The sequence below is a fragment of the Cibotium barometz genome, chromosome 28 (genome assembly GCF_041138505.1).
Source record: "Cibotium barometz isolate CiBa-2024 chromosome 28, ASM4113850v1, whole genome shotgun sequence".
Classification (NCBI taxonomy): Eukaryota; Viridiplantae; Streptophyta; class Polypodiopsida; order Cyatheales; family Cibotiaceae; genus Cibotium; species Cibotium barometz.
Window position 1 is genome coordinate 6,524,832 of NC_141073.1, and position 23,178 is coordinate 6,548,009.

At 44.5% G+C, this 23,178-nt stretch overlaps 1 protein-coding gene across 5 annotated transcripts in view; it reads right to left on the reverse strand.

The window, feature by feature from the left end:
• The window catches only part of LOC147622428 (proteasome activator subunit 4-like), a 60,373-nt gene that overhangs the window by 17,348 nt on the left and 19,847 nt on the right, over positions 1–23,178 (reverse strand). For 4 of the 5 annotated variants that reach the window (XM_086821985.1, XM_086821982.1, XM_086821981.1 and 1 more), the window contains 20 exons: positions 21,251–21,363; positions 20,985–21,107; positions 20,583–20,699; positions 20,326–20,497; positions 20,090–20,200; positions 19,912–19,979; positions 8,503–8,604; positions 8,198–8,423; positions 7,883–8,098; positions 7,643–7,773; positions 7,423–7,528; positions 6,834–7,052; positions 6,600–6,749; positions 6,428–6,504; positions 1,767–1,987; positions 1,419–1,629; positions 1,157–1,236; positions 948–1,065; positions 625–798; positions 369–537 (listed from right to left, as the gene is read on the reverse strand). In XM_086821985.1, coding sequence (XP_086678111.1) covers positions 369–537; positions 625–798; positions 948–1,065; positions 1,157–1,236; positions 1,419–1,629; positions 1,767–1,987; positions 6,428–6,504; positions 6,600–6,749; positions 6,834–7,052; positions 7,423–7,528; positions 7,643–7,773; positions 7,883–8,098; positions 8,198–8,423; positions 8,503–8,604; positions 19,912–19,931 — 2,220 coding nt within the window. In that variant the 5' untranslated portion in view covers positions 19,932–19,979; positions 20,090–20,200; positions 20,326–20,497; ... (1 more) ...; positions 20,985–21,107; positions 21,251–21,363. Of the gene's footprint in view, positions 1–368; positions 538–624; positions 799–947; positions 1,066–1,156; positions 1,237–1,418; positions 1,630–1,766; positions 1,988–6,427; positions 6,505–6,599; positions 6,750–6,833; positions 7,053–7,422; positions 7,529–7,642; positions 7,774–7,882; positions 8,099–8,197; positions 8,424–8,502; positions 8,605–19,822; positions 19,980–20,089; positions 20,201–20,325; positions 20,498–20,582; positions 20,700–20,984; positions 21,108–21,250; positions 21,364–23,178 lie in introns of those variants that run through there. The other variant, XM_086821984.1, reaches the window with a different exon arrangement.

The following is a 23,178-nucleotide window of genomic DNA, read 5'->3' on the forward strand; positions in this document are numbered from 1 at the left end:
ACCCCAGAAAGATATATTTGTAGTTATAGTTACGATTACCTGTTTACTCATTTAACCACACACAACACGTGTGCACACACACTCTCACTCACTCTTTTAAACCGTAAATATATACATAATACACATTTACCGCATATGTTTGTATGTATATGTATATACACACATATATATGCATGCAGTGCACATGTTTTCTTTTGTAGCAGATCTGGAAATGATCATGTGGCCTGACCCCATGCAAAATACTACACCTTTATTCAAAAGGCACTTTCCATCTCAAATCCCTCACAAAAATGTCTAAATACAAGTATTTCACAGCTCTTGGATTGCAGTACAATATTGAACTAAAGAAGGGTAGAGCCCACTTATACCTGGTTAAGATGCTGTATTACTAGCCTTGACATGAGTATTTCACAAGATCCTAAAGCTGACTCCTTGGTTGCTTTGGGATCTTGCAAAGTTTTTGTTAACAAGGGCATGCACTTCTTGACTAGTAATGGGTATCGCTGCAACATATTCTTCAGACTTCTTCCAGCATCTCTGCAAAATTGAATAAAGTTCTTCCTAAGACAGGATAATCATAGCACATTTCAACCTAAATTTGATAGGTGGAGGGAGGTTACTTACGAGCGCACACTGCTGTAGCTGTGCAAGGAGAGTTTCAGAAGATCATTCAAAAGGTATAATATATGAGAAGGAACCGAAAGGCCTATTTCTTTCTCTTTATAGCATTGATATCCTGACTCTGAAGCACGCCAAAGATTGTGTACAAAAGCTCTTTCAACCACTAACCACCATGGCCTGTATAAGCAAGAACCAAAAGAAAAACAAACAAACAAACAAATTCATATCAGTATATCCCTATTGCATCAATGCAGAAATTAGTAAAAAATTATCCCACGAAAACAATGTGCTCCAAAAAGATATAAAGATGGAAGTGAGCTGCTAACCTTCGTTTTGCATCTGAGAAGGTATTATTGACAAAATTTGTGCATGGTTCGGTTAGTAATCGAGCACTTTCATCCCACACAAACTTCCGAAGGAAATATGAAAGAAATTCTATCCAACCTGCATTTATCCATCTCACAACAATCAAGCTTTTGCATGTAAGCATGACAGCAGATATAGGTGGGGTATGACACGTCTATTTCTATCTTACCATAGTTTCCAACCAGGTCTATGATTGAAACAAGTATCTTTAACAAGATAGAATCATCTCCTCTATTCTTGAGAATATAGCTGCAAAGAACATGAGATAAATTTGTAAGAAACAACACATCAATCCAAATCTCGGGTATAAAATGCTAATAAGCCTCAAAAATCAAGGGTTCTAGAAGAGGATATGTCCAAGAATAGGGTAAAAAATGGTAAAAAACCTTAGAAATCAAGTGTTTCGATTGGGAATAGGTCCAGAAACCTACTCACACACTTGGTGGACTATCTTTGATGTCTCCTCTCTTAACTCGGACGTTTTTACTGTTGCTCCTGCAGATCCAACAACAGTTAAGGGACCAGATCCTTCACCTTTATTGGAAGTGGCATGAGAACCAAAATCTGGTAAGCAGGAGCCCAAGCCACATAAAGCACCCTCCACACGCAAAAGCAACACTCTCATGTGTTCCTTCTCCTGACCTGAAAACCCCATCATTGCATGCGTATTAAAAATAATGCAAATCCAATGATAGAAACGATTTCATAAGGTCAGTTTAATCATCATACTCTGAACATAATCAAGTACTGTTTAATCCAAATTTAATCCAAATATACACCTGCATATTTGGACTTGTAACCTTCCTTTTCCTCACAAATTTTCTTGAGACTAGCCAATGGCTTCCTAAGATGGGCATCTATGATCTCATCCACAAACATTAGTTCTTCATGATCAGGAATATGCCACAAGCCTGCTACGTATTGCTTTTCAATTTTCTTGTGGCTCTTCATGGTCACCCAATCTTCACACCCTTCCGTTGTTGTGTGCAAAGAAGAAGCCCTGAAACCAAAACATTGAAGGATATAATGATTATAGACAACAGGGTTTTTCAAGTTCCAACTCTAAAGCTATCGTTTTCAAGAGTCATATCATGGAAGGCTACTATTAAATATTGAGAGATAAAATGAGTATAGACAACAATGTTTTTCAAGTTCCAACTTTAGAGCTGCCGTTTTCAAGAGTCCTATCATAAAAGGCTGCTATTAAGTATGAACAAATCAACACAAATCCAAAACCATAGGCCAGAAGAAAAACACTCGTCCCAAAATGCAAACCATGCGCGAGAAATCCGAGACCTGATGGTTCCGAGAAGTGTGAGAAATCTGTGCTACTGCTGTGAATCTGAAAATAGAGAATAAAACAGCATATATGTGTAGACAGTAGACTGCAAATGATCAAGAACATGAATATGAACCTGAATATGTCAAGGCTCCCTGGAACGAGCCCAAGTGGCCACGAGAGTGTATAATATTTGCACATATCAACTGAGTGTAAAAGGTTGGGAGTGCCATCCATAGACTCTATGCATCTAGCTCTCCAAATCCGCCTTGTAACTCTGGCAATAATCTCCCAGCAAGAGTCCACTCTTACCTCTAGGTGGTACAGGTTGCGAGTTAGGAGAGTGCATCTATGAACCACCCTCTATAAGCCATGATGGAAAGATCACAATCCCTTGTCTCATTAAACATAGGTGGCCCAGAATGGACTAACCAAACTATAGAGCCCCACGTGATATAAACCCTGCCTCTCCTGAAACTCCTCATGATATGGACCACTGAGCACCAAATCAGCTGAGAGTCTCTGCATCCCCAAATGCAATGCTGAACTTACTCAGTAGGGCATGATGGATATGCACCAAGAACAGCTCTTCACTCCACCATACAGAAAAGAAAACGGAGATCTGTCTCCTCCTGAGAGAGTACCAGAGTCTAAGCCAAATATTCAATAGCCCGTGTGATGCCATAACTTTCCCAATGAAGTCTGAGAGTAGGAATCCTCTGAAAAGATCTAAGAAAGGAGAGCCTAATGTTCTTGACCGTGTACTCAAAGAAGGGGAAATTCTTTGTGGGATTAACAGCATCAAACTACTCCCACTCTCCCGGATCCAAATGAAGATGCCTGATCGAACAACCACTTTAAAGCCATAGACTCCAGAAGTCAGGGAGTTGACTGCCTCCTCGAACCACCTACAACCCACTGTGTCCTCAAGTTCCATGAACAGGGTACTAATCCCCTGAACGCACTAATCTCCATCTTGGCTTGATGGAGTAAATGACAGTGACATATCATGACTCCTCAGAGTAGCAATCACCTAAAGAGGCACTCTAGTGTGGGAAAAAAATCCCAATCCAGAAAGGGTAAGGTTTGTGATGAAAAGTGCCAATTATCCACTCATAAGGGATGGCTGCATCAATCTGCTCAATACGTCTGTGACTTCCTCTAAGGTTATGGACTAAAGCGTCTCTTTGATCCTCTGGAAGTCTTCAAAAGGCCTTCCAAGATCTAACCGAAGACACATGACCCCTCTCCCAGCCTGACCACTTTATATAGCCAGAGGCTCCCAAAGGCTGATCCATGTCTTCTCTGGTCAAATCATTCCACATGATAGGTCATCTGTCTGTCTCTACATCAGTACTTGATAATCTCTGCCTCAAAAAAGGTTTCATACTACTGGAAAGCAGAGAAGAGGGGAATCTATAATTTCTCATAAAAGATTCAACGTGTGTTGTGCATCCAGGATCGTCCCCTGAAAGGCATGCAGCTGGCAACATGAAAGATAAAGTATAAAGATCCAATATGTGCTGTTCATCCATATATTTGACTTTCAGAAAGGTAGAAAGTTGTTGGTATGTCAAAGCATCGAGATGGATGACAACACATGGCCTCTTCATAGACTTACCAACCATATCAGTACCAGGGACATCCACACAATAATGCAGCCAGGAAATGCATAGAGACATCAGATATGATATCTGGCAGATATACATCCAGAAGACATAAATGTTGATATACATCAGAGATGATATATCTGGCAGATATACATCGAGAAGACATAAATGCAGTCAGAGGCCTTACCCCTCAAGATGAGATTACACCAAGCTCAGTTCCACGCACTCACAACAGATGTGCCACATGCGCTCCTGATCTACATGGGTAAGACTAAAGTGCCATCACCAGACTCACGTAGAAGCTTGGAGGAGAGACAGCATCAACATGAGAGCACTGAGTGCTACGAGTATGCATGATATGTACGGCATTAAGATTAAAGAGAAAGCAACCTTTGATGCCCCAATTATCACAAAATCAGAGGCCGTTTCCACTCCCTTCAAAGAGGAGTTTGGTCTTAGAGTTTACGGACCAGAGATGTGCGGCAATATTTCTGCATGAGATAGAGAGAAGAGACATAGAGAAAGACTCTTGGGAGGGACAGGAGACAAGGAAACCAAAACCAAACACTCCTCCAATGGTTCTTTCATGACATTGGCCACTGCCAAATTATCAAGGAGGAGACACGGGCATCCAAACAGAGCACAGCTCAAGAGGTCACCATTGCAGGGGATTCCCTTTCAAGATCTTCAAACAGCAAGCCCCATCAAGGCACCCATGGACAAAAGTTCACAAACCAAGGACCGGTGGTGTTACATGCATTGAGGTTGATCGTGGTAACGCACAACAAGACCTTTACACCTTTACGTAGTGAGATTTTTAGCATCCAATTCACAGAGCAGAAAGAGAGAGAAGAGAATAGAAGTGAAGTAGACGACATAGTATTGGGTCCCAATTTACACCCCCCCCTCCCCCCCCCCCTTGCAAGCAGGAGTATTTGCTTATATTATTTCTTTGGAGAATGCTGTACAATGCTTGAGAACAAGCGATATGACTGCCCAACGCAACAACGAGGAAGACCGAAAGTCGGCTGAGTATCCACCAATCCGAGGCACTACAGAAGACTCTTCAGGCCACTTATGCAAGTCCAGATAGCTGTAGGACTGCACATATACTGGCTGAATGCTGAAGAGATGCTTCAAAGATTTCTTGGAGAGAGTAGGGTGCTGATTGGTGCTTAAACTGCAGAATGCTCTGCAAAATACTTGAATGAATTGTGAGGGAATTATGTGACTGCTTATATATGCTTTAGGGCTGCTGGTCGGCCATTACAAAGCTGTCGGCCAGTTCTGGTGGACAAATAAATGCCAAAATTTAGCATTAAATGCTGTGCAGCCAGCATTTAATGTTGCACACAGTTCTCCTGTCCACTTCTGCTGTTGGCCGACTACTCCACGACCTGACCTGCTGCCTGGAGCTAATATGATGCTGGTCGACAGGGATCATGAGACTACCCCATGCTGCCGGCTGCCTCTAGAAGAAGTTCAGGGCTGTAAACAGCCCTCAACCTGGCTGTCCACTAGAATACCAGCCATGGGCTGGCCATCTTGACCTAAATGCTATTACGTGCTTCTAGTGCAAGACATAGGCTAAGGCTAGCTTCTACATGCACTCTATCTGATGGATTCTCCAAGTGGGTTAAGGCTACTGACTCCTCCTGACTGACCTCTATGGCTCGGAGACTGCCCTACATAGCTCATGCCCGACTGTCCCTGGACTGAGGGCTCACAATGGGGTCACAGCGGACGACAAATATTCCTAGAAAAGGTACTACTTCTCCACAAATGTTTGCACTCATGATCATGCCACTGGCAGGGTGCACATGACAAGTGGACCACAACCACTGAGAGAAGATCCCAAAAGACCTCGATGGAAATCACATACAAGCTCTATATATACAAATGGAAAATTCAGGTTATTTCCCAAACTTAACAAAAACCAAAGCGCGATCTTGACTTCAAAGGAGTCTACTCACAAAGCTTCAAATCATCAACTCCATCATGCATAGCTCGGAAGCACAGAGGGATTGGCGCACGCCCCCTCAATAGATGAGATTCTCAAGTGTCTAGGTAACCCTAACAAAGAGCAAGCTCCAAGCCCTCAAAGAGGAGCATATGGCCAAGATTTATTGAGGTCTCACACCCACAATGTGACATTCACGAACCTCACATTTCATTTCATTTTCACCTCATCTAGATAGCTCTATAAGCATCCTCACTTTCTACAGAATGTATACATTTTGTAAAAACTTTAGTCTCATAGCCCATTCTGATTTTACTGTGGATGTGGGTGTGTGAGCATGCACGCATGGATGAGTGGGTGCATGCATACTTGTGTGCATATTGTGGTGTGCATCAAACTTGATACTTTTCAGTTTGAAAACTGAAAGCTTTGGTCAAATTTTGTGAAGCATCAAAATAAAGTATACGAACAATCACATGGTAACTGACAACAAAAAGCCTGACGCAATTTAAGTGTGGGTTTTTAAGAATCAAAAGTGTTTCTAAATCCTTAAAAACCACATAAGTGTGTGCCTGAGCATCTTAGTCGTACTTGAATACGTTGATGGGATAATATAATGTCATGCTTTTGATGGCAGCAGTCAATAAATTGCAGCCTGCATCATTTACCTGCACAAACAATTGCCAACCTGATAACAAACAAAAAAAAAGACACCATAATGTGAGAAACAAATACACAAGGGAAAGTTTTACACAAGGAGAACCTTAGAAGATGGTGCATCAAATGAAGCTAAAATCACTTGCTGAAGAAGACATTTGTAACCAGGAAGAGCTGCACCTCCAAAGAAAATAGCCTTAGAAAGAACACCAAGGTAGTACCTTGTGGTCATCTCTAATGCAGGAGAAAGCCCCACCTGATGGTATATCATGATAATCAAAATTTAGCCTTCTAGAAAGTTAGTGGAACCGGTTCTTCAAGTACATCAGACAGGACAAACCTTAAAGTCAACCACACCAATTTCCTCATCACTTCCACCAAATCCCGTTTTCGGCGAGTCCAAAACAGACGCAATAAGGGAATCCATGATGGGCACAAGTAGGTGCGCACTTGATTCCTTAGGATTTGCAGAGACTATATAGCGACACAGCAACCCAACCTCCTCAATAGCTCCCGGAAGAATGTTACCAGTAACAAACTTTGCCGTCCTTTTTAATGCCTGCCAAGAATTATACACAAACCATTTTTTCGTGCATTTGTGCGCATGATGAGGTCTCTTACCACATGATGAGATCTATTGCTCTAAATTTCATTTTTGCCTTACGGTAACCCAACCTTGTCTTCCATAAAATTGTTGATTCGGTTTCGTTATCAGATCGCTGAATGCTTGCAATATTTTGTTTTTTATGAAACAACACAAAATCTGTTTTCTTTTTTGGGGGGGGGCGCGGTGGTGTGGGGGGGGGGGGGGGGGGGGGGGTGGAGTGTTTGGGTTGGGGGTTTGTGGGGGGGAATGTTGTGGTTTGCAAGAGCTTCGAAGAACTCCTTAGATGATACCGCAATATTATTTGATCCTCTGCTTAACTTGCCTTCCCGTACTGTGATTCGGACAATTTTGCGAACAGCAGCCCAATTAGACAGGAATATGACGACTCCATTTCAGTAAGGAATCCAACTTCTGAAGTATCCCCATCCCTGCAACAAACAGTGGCCAAGATGCAAGCCTTGAGATAAAAATTTGTAGCAAAATGTAACAAAAACAACCAACTTAATGTATTTTCCTTTGTGTGTAGATCAAGTTACACTTACGATGATTGCACACCCGGGTCCAAGTTCACAAAGAGTGTAAAGAGTCGATCAAGGAATTCATTCACCCATGAAGACCAGTTGATCGGCAAGGTTCTTGTACTCATGTCTCCTTCATCATCAATCTTTCCAACCTGCCCAACAAGACAAGTTTTCTCAAAAGACCATCAGTTTTCTCCGTGGTTGGGGAATCTGTCTGCTGTTCCTTTACTCTTAAGATAAAAGCCTGATAGTCACACATACGCTAGAAAGAACACAGCAATAAAGTTGCATGGTTGATATAGTTTTGGGTGGATCATTGGCATCCAACCCAGGAAGTGTGTTGAACATGGCATCTGCCAAACATGTCTTCAGCACCATGACAGAATTGTCAGGGGTGGATGCATCGTAAAGCAAAAGAGGCCGTGCTGACAGTGCAAGCATCCTCAAGGCTAACTCCAGCTGATGCGTGGCTGTTACCTGAACCGTTTCAAAGAGGCAATGTGAGATAACCATCACAAAAATGTCCTCATGAAAAATCTGAACAAAAGCAGAGTCAATTCAGAGTCTGTGGCTCACAGTCTCTAATGCCATTTGGAATCGGAAAACAACCATAGGGAGCACTATAGACGGCTCAACATAAGATAGCCTGGAAGCAGCCCAAGCTGCAGTCCAAGCAAGATCCCCATTCTTGCTGTATTGACCTCGATCAATCAGCTTCATCACTGTTGTGACAAAAGCTGCCCTCTCTGCCGACCCCAAGAAATCTTTGCACTCAGCCACCCCTTTCGACCTTGTGCTTTCACTGAAAAACATGATGTCCACCTTTGTCAAACAAACATGTATGGAAACCACAGTCTTTGAGGAGAATCTTATAGCCTTACCAGATTTCATTTTCAAGCCGCTTCATGAAGTAGAGGACAAGTTGTCTCAAAAATTGTTGCAAGGGTTCCGTCCAATAGCCACCATTGGAGGGATGATAGTACCTACAGCAGAAAGAAAGGTTTATTGATGTCTTGGGCGGCGGGGGGGGGGGCGGGGGGGGTGTGGAACGACCCATGAGCCATGAGACCAATGATGATACAAAATGTGTGAATACTGTGGTGGGAGATGGTTTTCTTCCTTTCTTTTTCTTTTGATTTTGGGGCCGCGTGAAAGGGGGGGGGGGTGGAGTGGGGTGGTGTGGGGGGGATGGTTGGATCGGCAGGACCAATATGTGTGAGTACTGTAGTGGGAGATGCATAGCGCATCCTCCATAGGCTATAACCAACAAATCATAATGGAAAATGTCAAGTATGTCAAGAAAATAGTGATGGACCATTTAAGGCATGGAATATCAAAGCCTGACAGTGTTACAGAGCTATCTTAAGATCTCATCCGGTGATGGCCATGAAGGGGCTCCTCAATTATGGATTATCTATGATTGAAAATGAGCCTGTTCCAAGGAGAGTGTCCGGGTGTGGCATTGCATGGCCTCTTCTGCTGATGAGCTTGGGGTCTCCGATGTATTCTGTGTCATTTGAGGGCATCTAGCTGCAACTAGGCTTCTGAAGCTCAAGATGGGAACTCCCTGTGGCTGGAGTCCCAATATGCATGTCCTGATCTAGTGCACTTGTGTCTCCTCCCTATCATTTGGCTCTCTTAGCTCGGCACTGTCCAATGCTCTCTCTCTCATGGACACTATGTAAACATCATTTTGGTCTCATACACCCTTTGGGACTTCTGAAGACGTTAATTTAACTCTCTCTCTCTCTCTCTCTCTCTCTCTCTCTCTCTCTCTCTCGGATCAGATGTATGACATATTGTACCCAGACTATGGGACTGGATGGAGTTAGGAGTAGATAACATATCATACTTGTATCACCCCTTCAGCATATAGAGATGCATTAGTAGCCCTAGTACTCCATCCACACCCTCTCGTTCGTACACCACCATTGAGTCCCCTATGGTCGTGTTGTCATACTTGTACATTTTATTCTCACTCCACATTTTCCTCTTGATGACTGGAGGAACATCATTGTACTACTTGTTTGTCTCATAGGACAATTTTGGCCTTTTGCAGACGTTAATATATCTTTCTTTCTTTCTCTCTCTCATTCATCAAGAGAGTGTTGGAAATAAGTGCTCACTAGGAGTACTTTTAGTCTTGGTCATCTCAGTGTATGCCACGTGGCACCTCTATAATTGTCCCATAAGTCACTCTACTCTATCTTGTACTTCTCACCTATATATTGTGGATGTCACATCAATGAAAGTATCAATCTTGTGTCTTGTCTACACTCATCTCAAGGTAACTCTTTGTCTTTCATTTTTGTTTCATTTCTAGTCTGCTCTTGCTTTCATATTTTCTACATGGTATCAGAGCCATGGTTTTAGGGTTTCCCTGTTTTTCCTCTGAGCTTTCGCCATTCTCTCCAAGCTGTCCCATTCAATTCAGCGCAACCCTGTGTTGCCCACCATATCTTCAGGCCGCCGCTTAGCTGGGTGCTGCCCCCCCCTGCTCTTGGTAGTCGACCTGCTGCTGTAGCAACCCGCCGGCCTGAACTTGCTGTCCGCCCTGTTCAGGCTCATCCAGCTCTACTGTTCTCTCTCTTGGAGCTGCTGCCCGTCATATTGGAACTGCTACAGCCCACTGTACTGTTGCTGCTTTGGCTGCCTTCTTCATCAACTCAAGGGTGCGCATCATCTAGAAGCAGCTGTGCAGATCGACTTTCCTCCTGTTAACGAGCTATTTGCTGCATTCAGTTCTGCCATCGTTTCCTCTTGAAGAGTCTACAAGGTACTGTGCATTGTATCCTTCAGTTTGCTGGTCAGTCCTTTTCTTATCCTCATATCTGCAAACTGCTAGTTCCTCATGCTTCGATGGGCTGTCACATGCTATGGCCTTGACAAGTGGTGAGAGAGCCGGCTTCTAAAAACAGTTTGGATCTCTTCTTTCATTCATTTCTGCAATCTTGTAAGGGAATAGACACTGCCCTTGCATTTTAGCAAGAGGTAAGACCTTCCCACATGGCCTCTTCTACTCATTCTCTCATGTCTATCGACAAATTCAATGGGTCCAACTTTCATACTTGGCAAATCAAAATCAAGTGCCATCTTATGAAAGAAAGTCTTTGGGATGTTGTTCACCATGCTGCTCCCGAAGATTCCGACATTGAGCAAGTTATCACTTATGCTCCCACTGCCAAGAATGACAAAGCCTATGCTATCATCTTGCTCGGTCTTGGAGATGATTACATTCATCACATCTCCGACATACAGTCTGCTTCTCGAGCATGGATCACTTTGGATACCCTTTTTGGACCCCGCTCTAAAAACTCTAAGATTGCACTTATGATCTCATTCTTTGATCTCTATATGCAGGAGGGAGCTACTATAGCCTCTCATGTCAATTATTTTCGCAGTCTTATGGTTCAGCTTGCATCAATGAAGTCTCCCATCTCCGAAGATATTGCTATTGCTGTGCTTCTCAAAAGCTTACCTGACACCTATGCTACTCTTGTCACTACCTTCAAGTATCACAATAATCCTACTCTTGAAGGTATCATCAATGCTCTCCAAGAAGAGGAAAGAACTCAACAACAAAAAACTGACACTGCATTTTTAGCAAAGAAAGGAAGTTCTAAGGTAAGAAAGCCTTGCACCCATTGTGGAAAAACTAATCATATGGAGAAGGACTGCTTCAAGGCCCATCCATGCACCATTTGTGGCCGTGATAATCACCGGGAGAAGGACTGCTATTCTAAAACCTCTACATCAGCCCCTGCATCTACCTCAGCCCATGTTGCTACAGCATCTACATCAGCAGATCTTGCTGTCCATTCCTATGATGAGGAGTGGGCTTTCTGATTACTTCATCTTTCTTGTCTACCACTTTGACCACCGATGATGTAGGTCAAGGGGTTCTATGTCTTACTCATTCTACTTTAGGACCTCTCTCTTGTCCCTACTCGAGAGGCAGAGATTGCCCTTGAGGAGGGGATGTCTTCAAGGTCCATCTGTTTGTCTACAGTCACTATCTAGTCTTGTCTGTCTGTCTATCTGTTGTCTGTCTATCTGTCTATCAATCTGACTGTGTCTTGTTTTAGATCCATCTTGTCCCTATCCTTGTGGACCCATATGAGGATATCACTTGAGGAGGGGTGTCTCAGGATCTTTGTCTGTCATGTCTTGTCTCTCAATCTATAGGTCTTTATGTCTATCTTCTAGTCTTGTCTTTCTGTCTTTCTCCTAGTGTCCACTTAAGGAGGGTGTTGGAAATAAGTGCTCACTAGGAGTACTTTTAGTCTTGGTCATCTTAGTGTATGCCACATGGCACCTCTATAATTGTCCCATAAGTCACTCTACTCTATCTTGTACTTCTCACCTATATATTGTGGATGTCACATCAATGAAAGTATCAATCTTGTGTCTTGTCTACACTCATCTCAAGGTAACTCTTTGTATTTCATTTTTGTTTCATTTCTAGTCTGCTCTTGCTTTCATATTTTCTACACAGAGGGGTGGCACAGGTTCTCCTCCAGTAAGCACCTTTATTCCCCTCCTATTGTATGCAGATGAAATAGTTCTCTTCTCAGATTCAGTCGAGGGATAATGGATTACAAAGGCACTTGCTTGTATTATACCACAGCGCGGGATCCTCTAGCCCCACACACCCGTGGAGTCACTAGAGAGAGAGCCCGATCCCTTTTGAGGGCCAGGCATCCCCGCCCGCAGAGATCTGGACGTTTCACCTCAGCTGCAGATCCATGACATACTCTAGAGACATTGACCACATGAGGTGGACTTCATCACAGCTCTGAACTCTGTCACGAAGGAGGATGGTGCTATCATTGGATGGGGACACCACATGGCTGGTTGAGTTGATCACATTGTACATGCAAGATGCACGTAGTTCTTTGGGTAGCTAGTTTTTATTCCTTTCATGTTTTGTTGGCATACGGTTTCCACAGATCACATGTATATTACTTTTAGTCTCAAAGACCCTCTGGGTCTTTTGTAGATGTCTTTCTTACTTTTTTTCCTTCTCCGACACTCTTTGGGCTCTACATAGGAGACCTCTAGCTTCACTAACAGATTAGGTGGTGCATCACTGACAGACTAGGTGGTCCAGGCTCTCCATTGGCACGTGCATTGGTCCCTATCTTACTATATGCAGATTTATCTCGGATTCAGCGGAGGGACTGCAGAGACATATGGATACACTACAGGTGTTTTGTGAGCAGCGGGACCTTACCGGGAACCTTGATGAGACCAAGGTCACAATTTTTACAAATCACACCCAGTGGTATCTAGGCACCACTCACATACGCAAGGGACTATGTGGAGATAGTCCCATCCTATGTCTACCTAAGACTTACACTTTACCATGCGCCTGGCAACCGAGGCTAGGTTGACAAGCGGATATGCAGCCCTTGCCACATCCGCTAGTCTTTTCACAATAGCCAATGACACCAAAGCCCTCTTGAAGTTGCACTTAAGGACCTCCGCATGGAGCACTTCGCACATGGGCATCCCATCCTGCCCCCTCTCCTACAGCACATTTTCAATAGGGCTTTGAGTGAAGGTGTCACCCCCTCTTGGACCACTTAAAAGATTGTCCCAAACCATTAGGCAAGAGACCCCATGGACCCCGCTATCTATTGGACCATCATAATTGCCACACCATGGCCAAGATTTATGGAGCCATACTTGAGGTTGAGATTGGCAGAGAGACAAAGGAGGACAACAAGGCAGGCCGACGAGGTACTATTTGATACTAGACCACATTTTCACTCTCAGGGCCATTATGGAGGTTGCGAAGGCACGTAGACAAATGGTATATCGTGTAAAAAAACACGACGACGGATGTAGGATCTTCACAATACAAAGCACTGAACCACTGAAAAAGGTGAAGGGTAAACAATATTACTGCTTGCAAACTCTGATAGTAAACCGATGCTTGTCCACCCACCCGTGTGCTCTGAGTAAAGAGCTTTGATGACGATCTAGACAGACTCTAGATAGAGAATGTCTTGTTTACAAGAGTGCTTGAACACCATGAACTCGATGATGAACAAAGGCTGCCAAACTAGTCTATATATCGTACCCAAGGTCAGCAAGGAGGTAGGTCGGCATTGTTGACCAACACACAACTTGGCCCAAAATAACCAACCAACTATATCATCCAACTGGGACTAGATTAGACTATAGCTTCCACGCCCATCTAAGACCGTCTGGACCCTCAAACGAGCCCCGCAACCTAAGAATAGTGTCCTGGGTTTACTATCCAGCACTCACAAATGTGGTCACAAACACCAGCATGCATCCTACAAAGTGCCAAGCCTACATACGTCGTCTCCTAACCATCTGGGCACATTTGGCTACCATACAGTGTCTAAACTGGAAACTGCCCGAGTGCTCACCACAACGGCTACTGGTATAGGGGCCCTACGAAATAGAGCACATTCGTCGCCGGCAGTTACAACACGAGGGTAGAGCATTGAGCAAATGCTTTCAAAAATATTTCTACTTTGTGGACTTTTGGAAGGCCTTTGATTCAGTCCTAAGATTACGACTCTTGGACCGCTTGCACGACCTTCATGTGTGGTTGGTGCGATGGCATTATACAAGTCAGTGATGGGCCAGGTCCAAACACCCAAAGGTCTTTCATGAGATTAACAAAACAAAACTATCTCACTGGAGTGATATAAAACTGTCCATGGAAATCACATCATGGAATACGAGGAACATGAAACATGAGAGGAGCATCAGCCCCCAATAGATGGTATACCACTCTCCATTGAGCATGGGGCTAATGTGTATGGCTAAGAAGTCTCCCTTACATCACGTGAAAAGGTAGCTCGATGGCAATGGAGCATGTCTAGGATCTGGAGCTGATGAGGGGATCGTGGCCGTGACCTCCGGGGAGCCAAGGGCATCGGGCACGCTGGAATGCAGAGGCCTAGTCCAAGGTAACTCCTCTTGGGCGAGGTGGGTCCACAGCAGCCCAAGATGGGTCCACGGGATCCAATGTATGGGTGTCCTACTCTTCTTGGGTCTAGAAGAAGCTGGTGATGGTTGGCTGGTGAGGGAGGGGTCGGGGTGCCTACTGCCGCAACTCAAGAAAGTATCCCTCTGTCTCTACAAAGCTCATGCATGAAGAGCCCTAGGCAACGTTGGTGCAGGAAATCAGTGATACTAGAGAGTGGGCCAAATCCCTCATGGAACAAACAGTGAAACCTCCCACGGATCTCATAGTATACCGGGCAACGACATATGTAATGCTCCTCTATCTCAACCTGTGTGGCATAATCGGGAGATCCTCTCCTCCATGGGTCTCCATATGAGCTTCCCAACTCTGAAGACGCACTCAGCTGTTCTTGTCTCCACTCTAAGGCGGTGGGATGAAACCCATATCTAGCCAATTGCAATCCACATGGCATGAGACATGTGAACACTCAGGTAGCCCGGCTGCTGGATGAATCCATCCTCAGTGAGCACAAGGAAGTGATCTTTGTAGAAGTGGATCTTTAGTGGGAGCTCCGAAGCTGTGATCCATGTGCAATGGGTATAGAGGCTGGGAAGATCTAACTAGATAACCCGGTTGGTGTCCTCATGAGAGAACTGGAGAAAAGGGAGTCCAAACTGTACTCAAGGGGTGGGAGGCGTCCATGCAGAGCCCATATCCTGAGAACAAGTGGAAACTTGGGCATACCATACTCCAAGGTGGCCCTCACATACTAGCTACCTCGAGGACTCCAGGGAAGCCTCGGGTGCCTGTGGGATCTGTGACTGATGCGATGAAGGTATGTGATGTTTGGATGAGTATATCCACTACCATCGGAGGTGCAGCAAACTCTGCCTGGATAATCTGGTGTGGGACTAATGCTTTCCTAGATATCATACGGATGGAAGAACATCATGACCTCGGGCTAGCCTTTTTGTATCACCCATGATGGATATCCTAGATGGGCCCTTGGCCTGCACACAGGGTTGATTGACTGTTTTTATTCAGCTCTCCCATATCCCATCACTTCTTGTAACCTATACCTAGTATAGAAGGATCCAGATTTTTCATCCTATATAATCTCAGAGTTTGAGATCTTAGCTTTCAGTTTTCAGTTTTAGTTTACTGTTGCTTTTTCTTATTTCATCCATGATGAGATTTCATGGACACTATGTATACATCATTTTGGTCTCATAGACCCTTTGGGACTTCTGAAGACGTTATGATGAGATTTCATGGATACTATGTATACATCATTTTGGTCTCATAGACCCTTTGGGACTTCTGAAGACGTTAATTTAACTCTCTCTCTCTCTCTCTCTCTCTCTCTCTCTCTCTCTCTTATCAGACATCCAGTCCACACATGGATCACTGCCTCAGAGTGGAGACAGGTAGAGCTGAGCGCATCTTCAGAGCCGGGAAGCTCGTACACACACCCAGAGAGGAGAGGATCTTCCGACTATGCCACACAGAGGTTGAGACCGAGGAGCATTACATATACCGCTGCCCAATATACTATGAGATATGCGGGAGGTTTCACTGTCTATTTCGTGAGGGATTCAGTCCACTCTCCAGGATCATTGACTTCCAGGACCAGCGTTGCCTGGGCCTCTTCCTACTTGAGCTCCGCAGACACAGGGACACCTTCTTGAGATACAGGCCCCAGCCACCCCGCCCCCTCCCTCGGCAACCAACCATCACCGGTTTCTTCCGGACCTAGGAGGTGGAGGATACCGACATAGTGGATCTTGTGGACCCTCCACGAGCTGCTCTGGACCCACCTCACCCGAGAGGAGTTACCTCGGACCGAGCCTCTACACTCCAACGTGCCCAACGCCCTCGACCCCCCCGTCGGCCACGATCACCTCATCAGCTCCAGATCCAGGACATGCTCCGCCGCCATCGAGCTACCTTTCCACGTGGCATAGTTGAGGGAGACCTTTCGGCCAAACTCGTCAGCCCCATGCTTGACATGACATTTTGGAGAGTGGTATACCATCTACTCGGAGCTGATGTTGCTCCCATGTTTTTATGTTCTTAGTATTCCATGACGAGTTTCCATAGACAATTTTGTATCACCCCAGTGAGATAGCTATATTTATGTTTTCTTTCTGTTTTATTTTCCATTCCATGATGGACATCATTGTATCACTTTGGTCTCATAGGCCCATTGGGTCACAAAGCGGGAGACATGCTAGACCCCAGCAACTACAGGACTATCATGATTGGTCATACATTGGCCAAACTTTATGGCGCAGTGCTCGAGGCAGAGTTGAGCTCATCTGCAGAGAAGGAGGGACTGCGAGCACCAGGGCAGGCTGGATTCCGATGAGCTTTCTCCACTATTGACCATATATTCACTCTGAGATGTCTGATTGACCAGGCTAGGGCGCGGAAGAAGAGATTATACTGCTGCTTTGTGGATTTCCGCAAAGCATTTGACACAGTGCCACGAGAGAGACTCTTCCAACGCCTACAGTCATTGGGGATCCCATCAGAGATGGTTTGGGGCATCTATGCTTTATATGAGTAGGTCCTCCGGTGCATACGATGCCCCAGGGGGCTATCTGATGTTATTACTAGCACCATAGATGTGAAGCAAGGATGCCCACTCTCTCCTCCACTATTTGGGCTATACATCGATGAGGTGGCTGACTTCATTGGTCACGGTGGTAGGGACGGGGTAGACATCTCAGGTACCACAGTCCACATTATGCTATATGCAGATGATATTATTCTGGTCTCTGAGTCGCAGATGGGCTTACAGTGAACCTTAGGAAAACCAAGGCCATGATTTTCCACACCTCAGGGCCGGTTCGACGACAGGCCATCTTCACACTAGCAGGAGGATAGGTAGAGGTGGTAGACTCATATGTGTACCTGGGGATTACATTTACGACTCCGCCAGGAAGATTTACTATGGCACAGGCAGCCAGGGATAGACTCACACGAGGGTATGCAGCTCTGGCCATGCTAGAGAGACAATGTCACCAGGCACACTTCCAAGAGCCCCGCACGAAGGGGTGGTTGTTTGACACACTAGTCACCCCTGCTTTGATGTATGCTGCAGCAGTATAGGCACCTGGACTCGCCACCTCCACATAGTCTCAGATAGAGAGGCCTCATATTCTCATGCTCTCATGGATGATCCGCAGCAAACCCTCCGTCCCACATGACATTGTCCGGCGGACGGAGTTTGCTACACCTCCTATGCTAGTAGAGGCCCTCTTCTAGATGATCTGCTTCATACAGAGGATCAGAGATATGCCATCAGATCGACTCTCACATAGAGCTTTTGAGGCGTCCAAGCACCTCGCAGAGAGTGGAGATAGGAGATCATGGTATTCACAGATGATACAGTGGCTCACTCAGCATGGTCTCGACATAGATCACCTGCCACCTTTCCAGTATGATATACATGCACCACACATCCAGCTCTCTCATAGTGAGACGAACAGAGTCCTTCGGCAGGATTTATGGCAGCGATACACTCAAGAGACTTGGATTACACCCAGTCAGCCTCTACCGCCGAAGATGCTATACTACAAAGATCAGTTTATGCGTATCTCAGCGGATGGATTCATACAGAGACCTGGATACATGGATGTGTACATGCCTCACAGTGCCCGAGTGGCGATTGGCCAGCTCAGAGTGTCATCACACCAGCTTGAGATTGAGGCAGGTAGGGCAGCACGGATCCCCAGAGCGGAGAGGATATGCAGACTATGCCAGGAGGAGGTTGAGAGTGAGGAACATTATGTATGCAGATGCATAGCATATAGTGTCATTACAGCGAGATACACCACCATCTTCAGTGGACATCCCTCACTCCACCAGATCATGGAGTCTGCAGACCAGCGCAGATTTGGCCAGTTCTTGTTAGAGACAGCGCGCCACAGAGAGACACTGATACGGACTCATACCACAGGGAGAGGTGGGCAATAGCTCCAGCTCACTGATTTCTTCCAGAGATCTATCCCAGTGCCTACCCTGACACAGGAGGGGGTTACACTTCAGCGCGCTGCGGACCTCCGAGCCAAACGGAGACCGAGAGCACCAGGCTACCAGACTCCCAAACTACATCAGAGGGACATCACAGAGATACGGGCTCGACATCAGCACCATATCCAGGAGCGGCTAGCTCACTTACACTCACAACCGAAGATCATGCTCCGAGGTATTTTTGCCTCGCCATCGCCTATGTATCACATATTACACCCCCATTATGGTACTGGTTGGAACTAGACAGATCTGCATTGCATTCTTGTATACCCTACGCATATAGGTTGCATACTGAGCCTCTAGCGGTAATGCTCCATCCATCGCACCCCCCCACTAGCTCAGTACTTTCATACTTTATTTTATTTTCATTTTGTCCTTTTTTTTCTGGACATCCAGAAGACATTGACAGTTGTACATTGATTTGTCTCATAGGTCGAGTTCGGCCTCTAGTAGACGTTAATACAGCTTTCTTTCTCTCTCTCTCTCTCTCTCTCTCTCTCTCTCTCTCTCTCTCTCTCTCTCTCTCTAGGATTTTGGACTTCCCAAACCAGAGATGCCTTGGTATGTTTCTACTTGAGATGGGCAAACACCAGAGGATCCTCTCCAGAGACCCCAGGCCTCAGGCGCCCCCCCTTTCCTAACAGGTAACTATCACCAGCTTCTTCAGAGATGGAGAGGACAGGAGCAGAGGAGTAACACGGGAGCGAGCAGCAGTACTACAGCATGCCAAGCGCCCCCCGCCCCCACAGGAGACATCTGGTCTACAGATCCAGATCCAGGACATCCAAACAGTGGCACCAGACTACTTCCACTCAGCCATCCGACTTGGTGGACCTAGGCGGCCTCTTGGCAGCTGCCCTTGATTGCCCCATGGCCGATAGTTCTACATGGACCACTAGCAAAGAGAGGTGCACCCTCTGTACATTACCTTATCTATCACTTAGCTCTATCATTGTACCCAGCTGTTACCCTTTTACATTCAAGCTGTTACCCTTTTACATTCAATTCATTTCATTTTCTGTACTATGAACATTGTAACACTTCGGTCTCATTGGCCTTCGCCTTTTGTAGACGTTTAATATAACTTGCTCTCTCTCTCTCTCTCTCTCTCAGACCCTATGGGTTGTTTGAAGACATTAATGTATCTTTCATTCTTTCTCTCTCTCACACACACGCACAGCATTTATTCAGCCATATAGACCATACATGCTTACCACTTTTCAAAGCATTGAAGCGAGATGAAGCATAAATGAATAAACCAATCAAACATTCTATACTAGTGCCAAAAAGAAGGCAGCATTACTGTTCCAAAAACTCGATCATTGTGTCAAAATGTGCCTGAGCTGAGCCATAAGGACTAAGTAGGTACACCTACACATCATACATTCAAGCATTGAGTCAAAGAAACAAGCCAAAACAATCATAAACCAAGCACAAAGAAGATGGTGTTTAGTGAGATAATCACAACTATAAAACCCTACAATTGATTTAGCAGAAAGTGTAGATAACCCTGATGAAGGGAAAGCACACTCGATCTCTACAGGGATCCTCCTGTAAATCGGTGATTGTACACCAGACTTGCCAACAGGCACCTAGTGAAGATAACAGAAAGTGTCATCATATGCATTTTCCAGGGGGTTTAAAAACACGTGTTAAACATGGTGGAGAGCATTTAAGTCCAAGGCAAGACCACCAAAGTTGATGGTGAGCATATTACCTCGAAAGCATTCAAGAAATTTGTAAAAAGCTCCGGTAAGAAGGGCTCCCAATCAGAAGGGCTCAGAACTTGATGCTTGATACACCGGCTCAAAAGGGAAGCCCATTGTATATTCCAATAATGACAAGTTGGAATTGCTGACCACAATTCAAGGCACTCTGCTAACCAGGCCCTGCCAGAGTGTGCACTAGAGTGTGATTTGTTATAGAGGGATGAAAGCACTAGCTAGCAACCCAATTTACACCAAATTACTATACCTGGTAAAGAAGGATTTATCCGCCTCCGCTTTCTTTTCTGATTTGGTGGACAGGAAGAGAGAGAGAAACCCTGCTGCCTCCAAAGCCGAATTATGCGAGATATCTTCAAGTTTAGGTCTACAGATTGGCACAACATGTCATGTAAGTGTATGAGCATGACCACATTATTCACATACATTCACAGACATGCATATTCATACGCTTGCATTATATGCATACATACACATGCATATGTATATACACGCCTACATTATATAGAACCAAGACTTGTTTGAGCCATCAAATCCAACATCACAGAATACCCACAACACTGAATTAGGACAGATGATCGACATAACAACCAATGTCCATGACACATTAAATTTATTCAATAGTTCCCTTGCTCCTTTGTAACATACTGACCTGAATTCGAGCCATATTTCAGCACATGAACCCACTTTGAAGAACCTCCTGCAAGTCCTCGTCAGGTAAACGACATTTTGAAGGTGACTGCGTTTCAGACTATGCCCTTCATATGAAAGACGCCTGAGATAATGTCGGTGTAAAAATGTCTTAGTAGAAGCATACCTTAGCAGTAACATGATTGAATGTGCTTGCAAACACCAAACAACACACACACCACCTTTCTTGATAGTGCAGCAGTTTGATAATTGACTAAGATGGCATACCTTTCAAAATGAATATTTAGAAGCAGAGAGTATAGCGGCCTCCAATCTATTTCGAACTTTAGATCCTTTCGGTATTTTGATAACACTCCAGATAAGCAGTTGGCCCACCTAGACTGCATTGAGATTAGTGAGATATTAGATGTTTCATTGTATGATAAGTAAATGTATACACATATATGTATGTCCATACCTGTATTATATGCGTACATGGATAATGAACATACCTATATAGAGTTTCAATCACATGTTTCATTGTTATTATATATATACCTAGATGAATCCAGGAACATGCCCAAATTCACCTTTTAGGAACGTGCATGTTATATACTCATGGTAGTCAACCCACAAGACTATATAACTATCAACTCCATTATGCATAGTATGGACTAGATACTACGACATCCCCACTAACGTCATCAGTGCCCAATAGTGGGTGTAGAACTCTGTATCAAGATATGCTCTCACACATACACACACACACACACACACATAAGAGCATATATTCACACAAAGCCCTTCGTACTGAGTTTCTGTCAAACCTCCGGAGATGCGGGGCAGACTCAGCCATAATGAAGCCTAGCACTAAGGGAAGTAGGGAATAGAAAGAATTAGCACAGAAAATAAGTAGTTGATAGGGCAAATGCACCGCTAAAGATAGAAAGAATAAGCACAATATCAACTGGCCGCAACTCGGACGAAAACTTCACAATGTGAAATCTGCATGTCTGCTAATACGGCTGAATTATACACCTAGATGAATCCAGGAACATGCCCAAATTCACCTTTCAGGAACGTACATGTTATATACTCATGGTAGTCAACCCATAAGACTATATAGCTATCAACTCCATTATGCATAGTATGAACTAGATACTACGTCCCCACTAATGTCATTAGAGCCCAATAGTGGGTGTAGAACTCTGTATCAAGATATGCTCTCACACATGCACTCCACACACACACACACACACACACACACACACACACACACATAAGAGCATATATTCACACAAAGCTCTTCGTACTGAGTTTCTGTCAAACCTCCGGAGATGCAGGGCAGACTCAGCCATAATGAAGCCTAGCACTAAGGGAAGTAGCGAATAGAAAGAATTAGTATAGCAAATAAGTAGTTGACAGGGCAAATGCACCGCTAAAGATAGAAAGAATAAGCACAATATCTGGCCGCAACTCGGACGAAAACTTCACAATGTGAAATCTGCATGTCCGCTAATACGGCTGAATTATATACCTAGATGAATCCAGTAGCATGTCCAAATTCACCTTTTAGGAACGTGCATGTTATATACTCATGGTAGTCAACCCACAAGACTATATAACTATCAACTCCATTATGCATAGTATGGACTAGATACTACGACATCCCCACTAACGTCATCAGTGCCCAATAGTGGGTGTAGAATGTTGTATCAAGATATGCTCTCACACACGCACTCCACACACACATAAGAGCATATATTCACACAAAGCCCTTCGTACTGAGTTTCTGTCAAACCTCCGGAGATGCAGGGCAGACTCAGCCATAATGAAGCCTAGCACTAAGGGAAGTAGCGAATAGAAAGAATTAGTACAGCAAATAAGTAGTTGATAGGGCAAATGCACCGCTAAGGATAGAAAGAATAAGCACAATATCAATTGGCTGCTGCAACTCGGACGAAAACTTCACAATGTGAAATCTGCATGTCCACTAATACTTATATACCTAGATGAATCCAGGAACATGCCCAAATTCACCTTCATTGTTATTATATACATATGTATGTGCATGGCGATTGCCACATTGTATGCATACATTACACATGCATATATAGAGTTTCAATCACATGTTTCTTTGTAAGTTATGTACATATATGTACGTACATGCCCACATTATAAGCATACATATATTAGAGTTTTGAATATATATATGT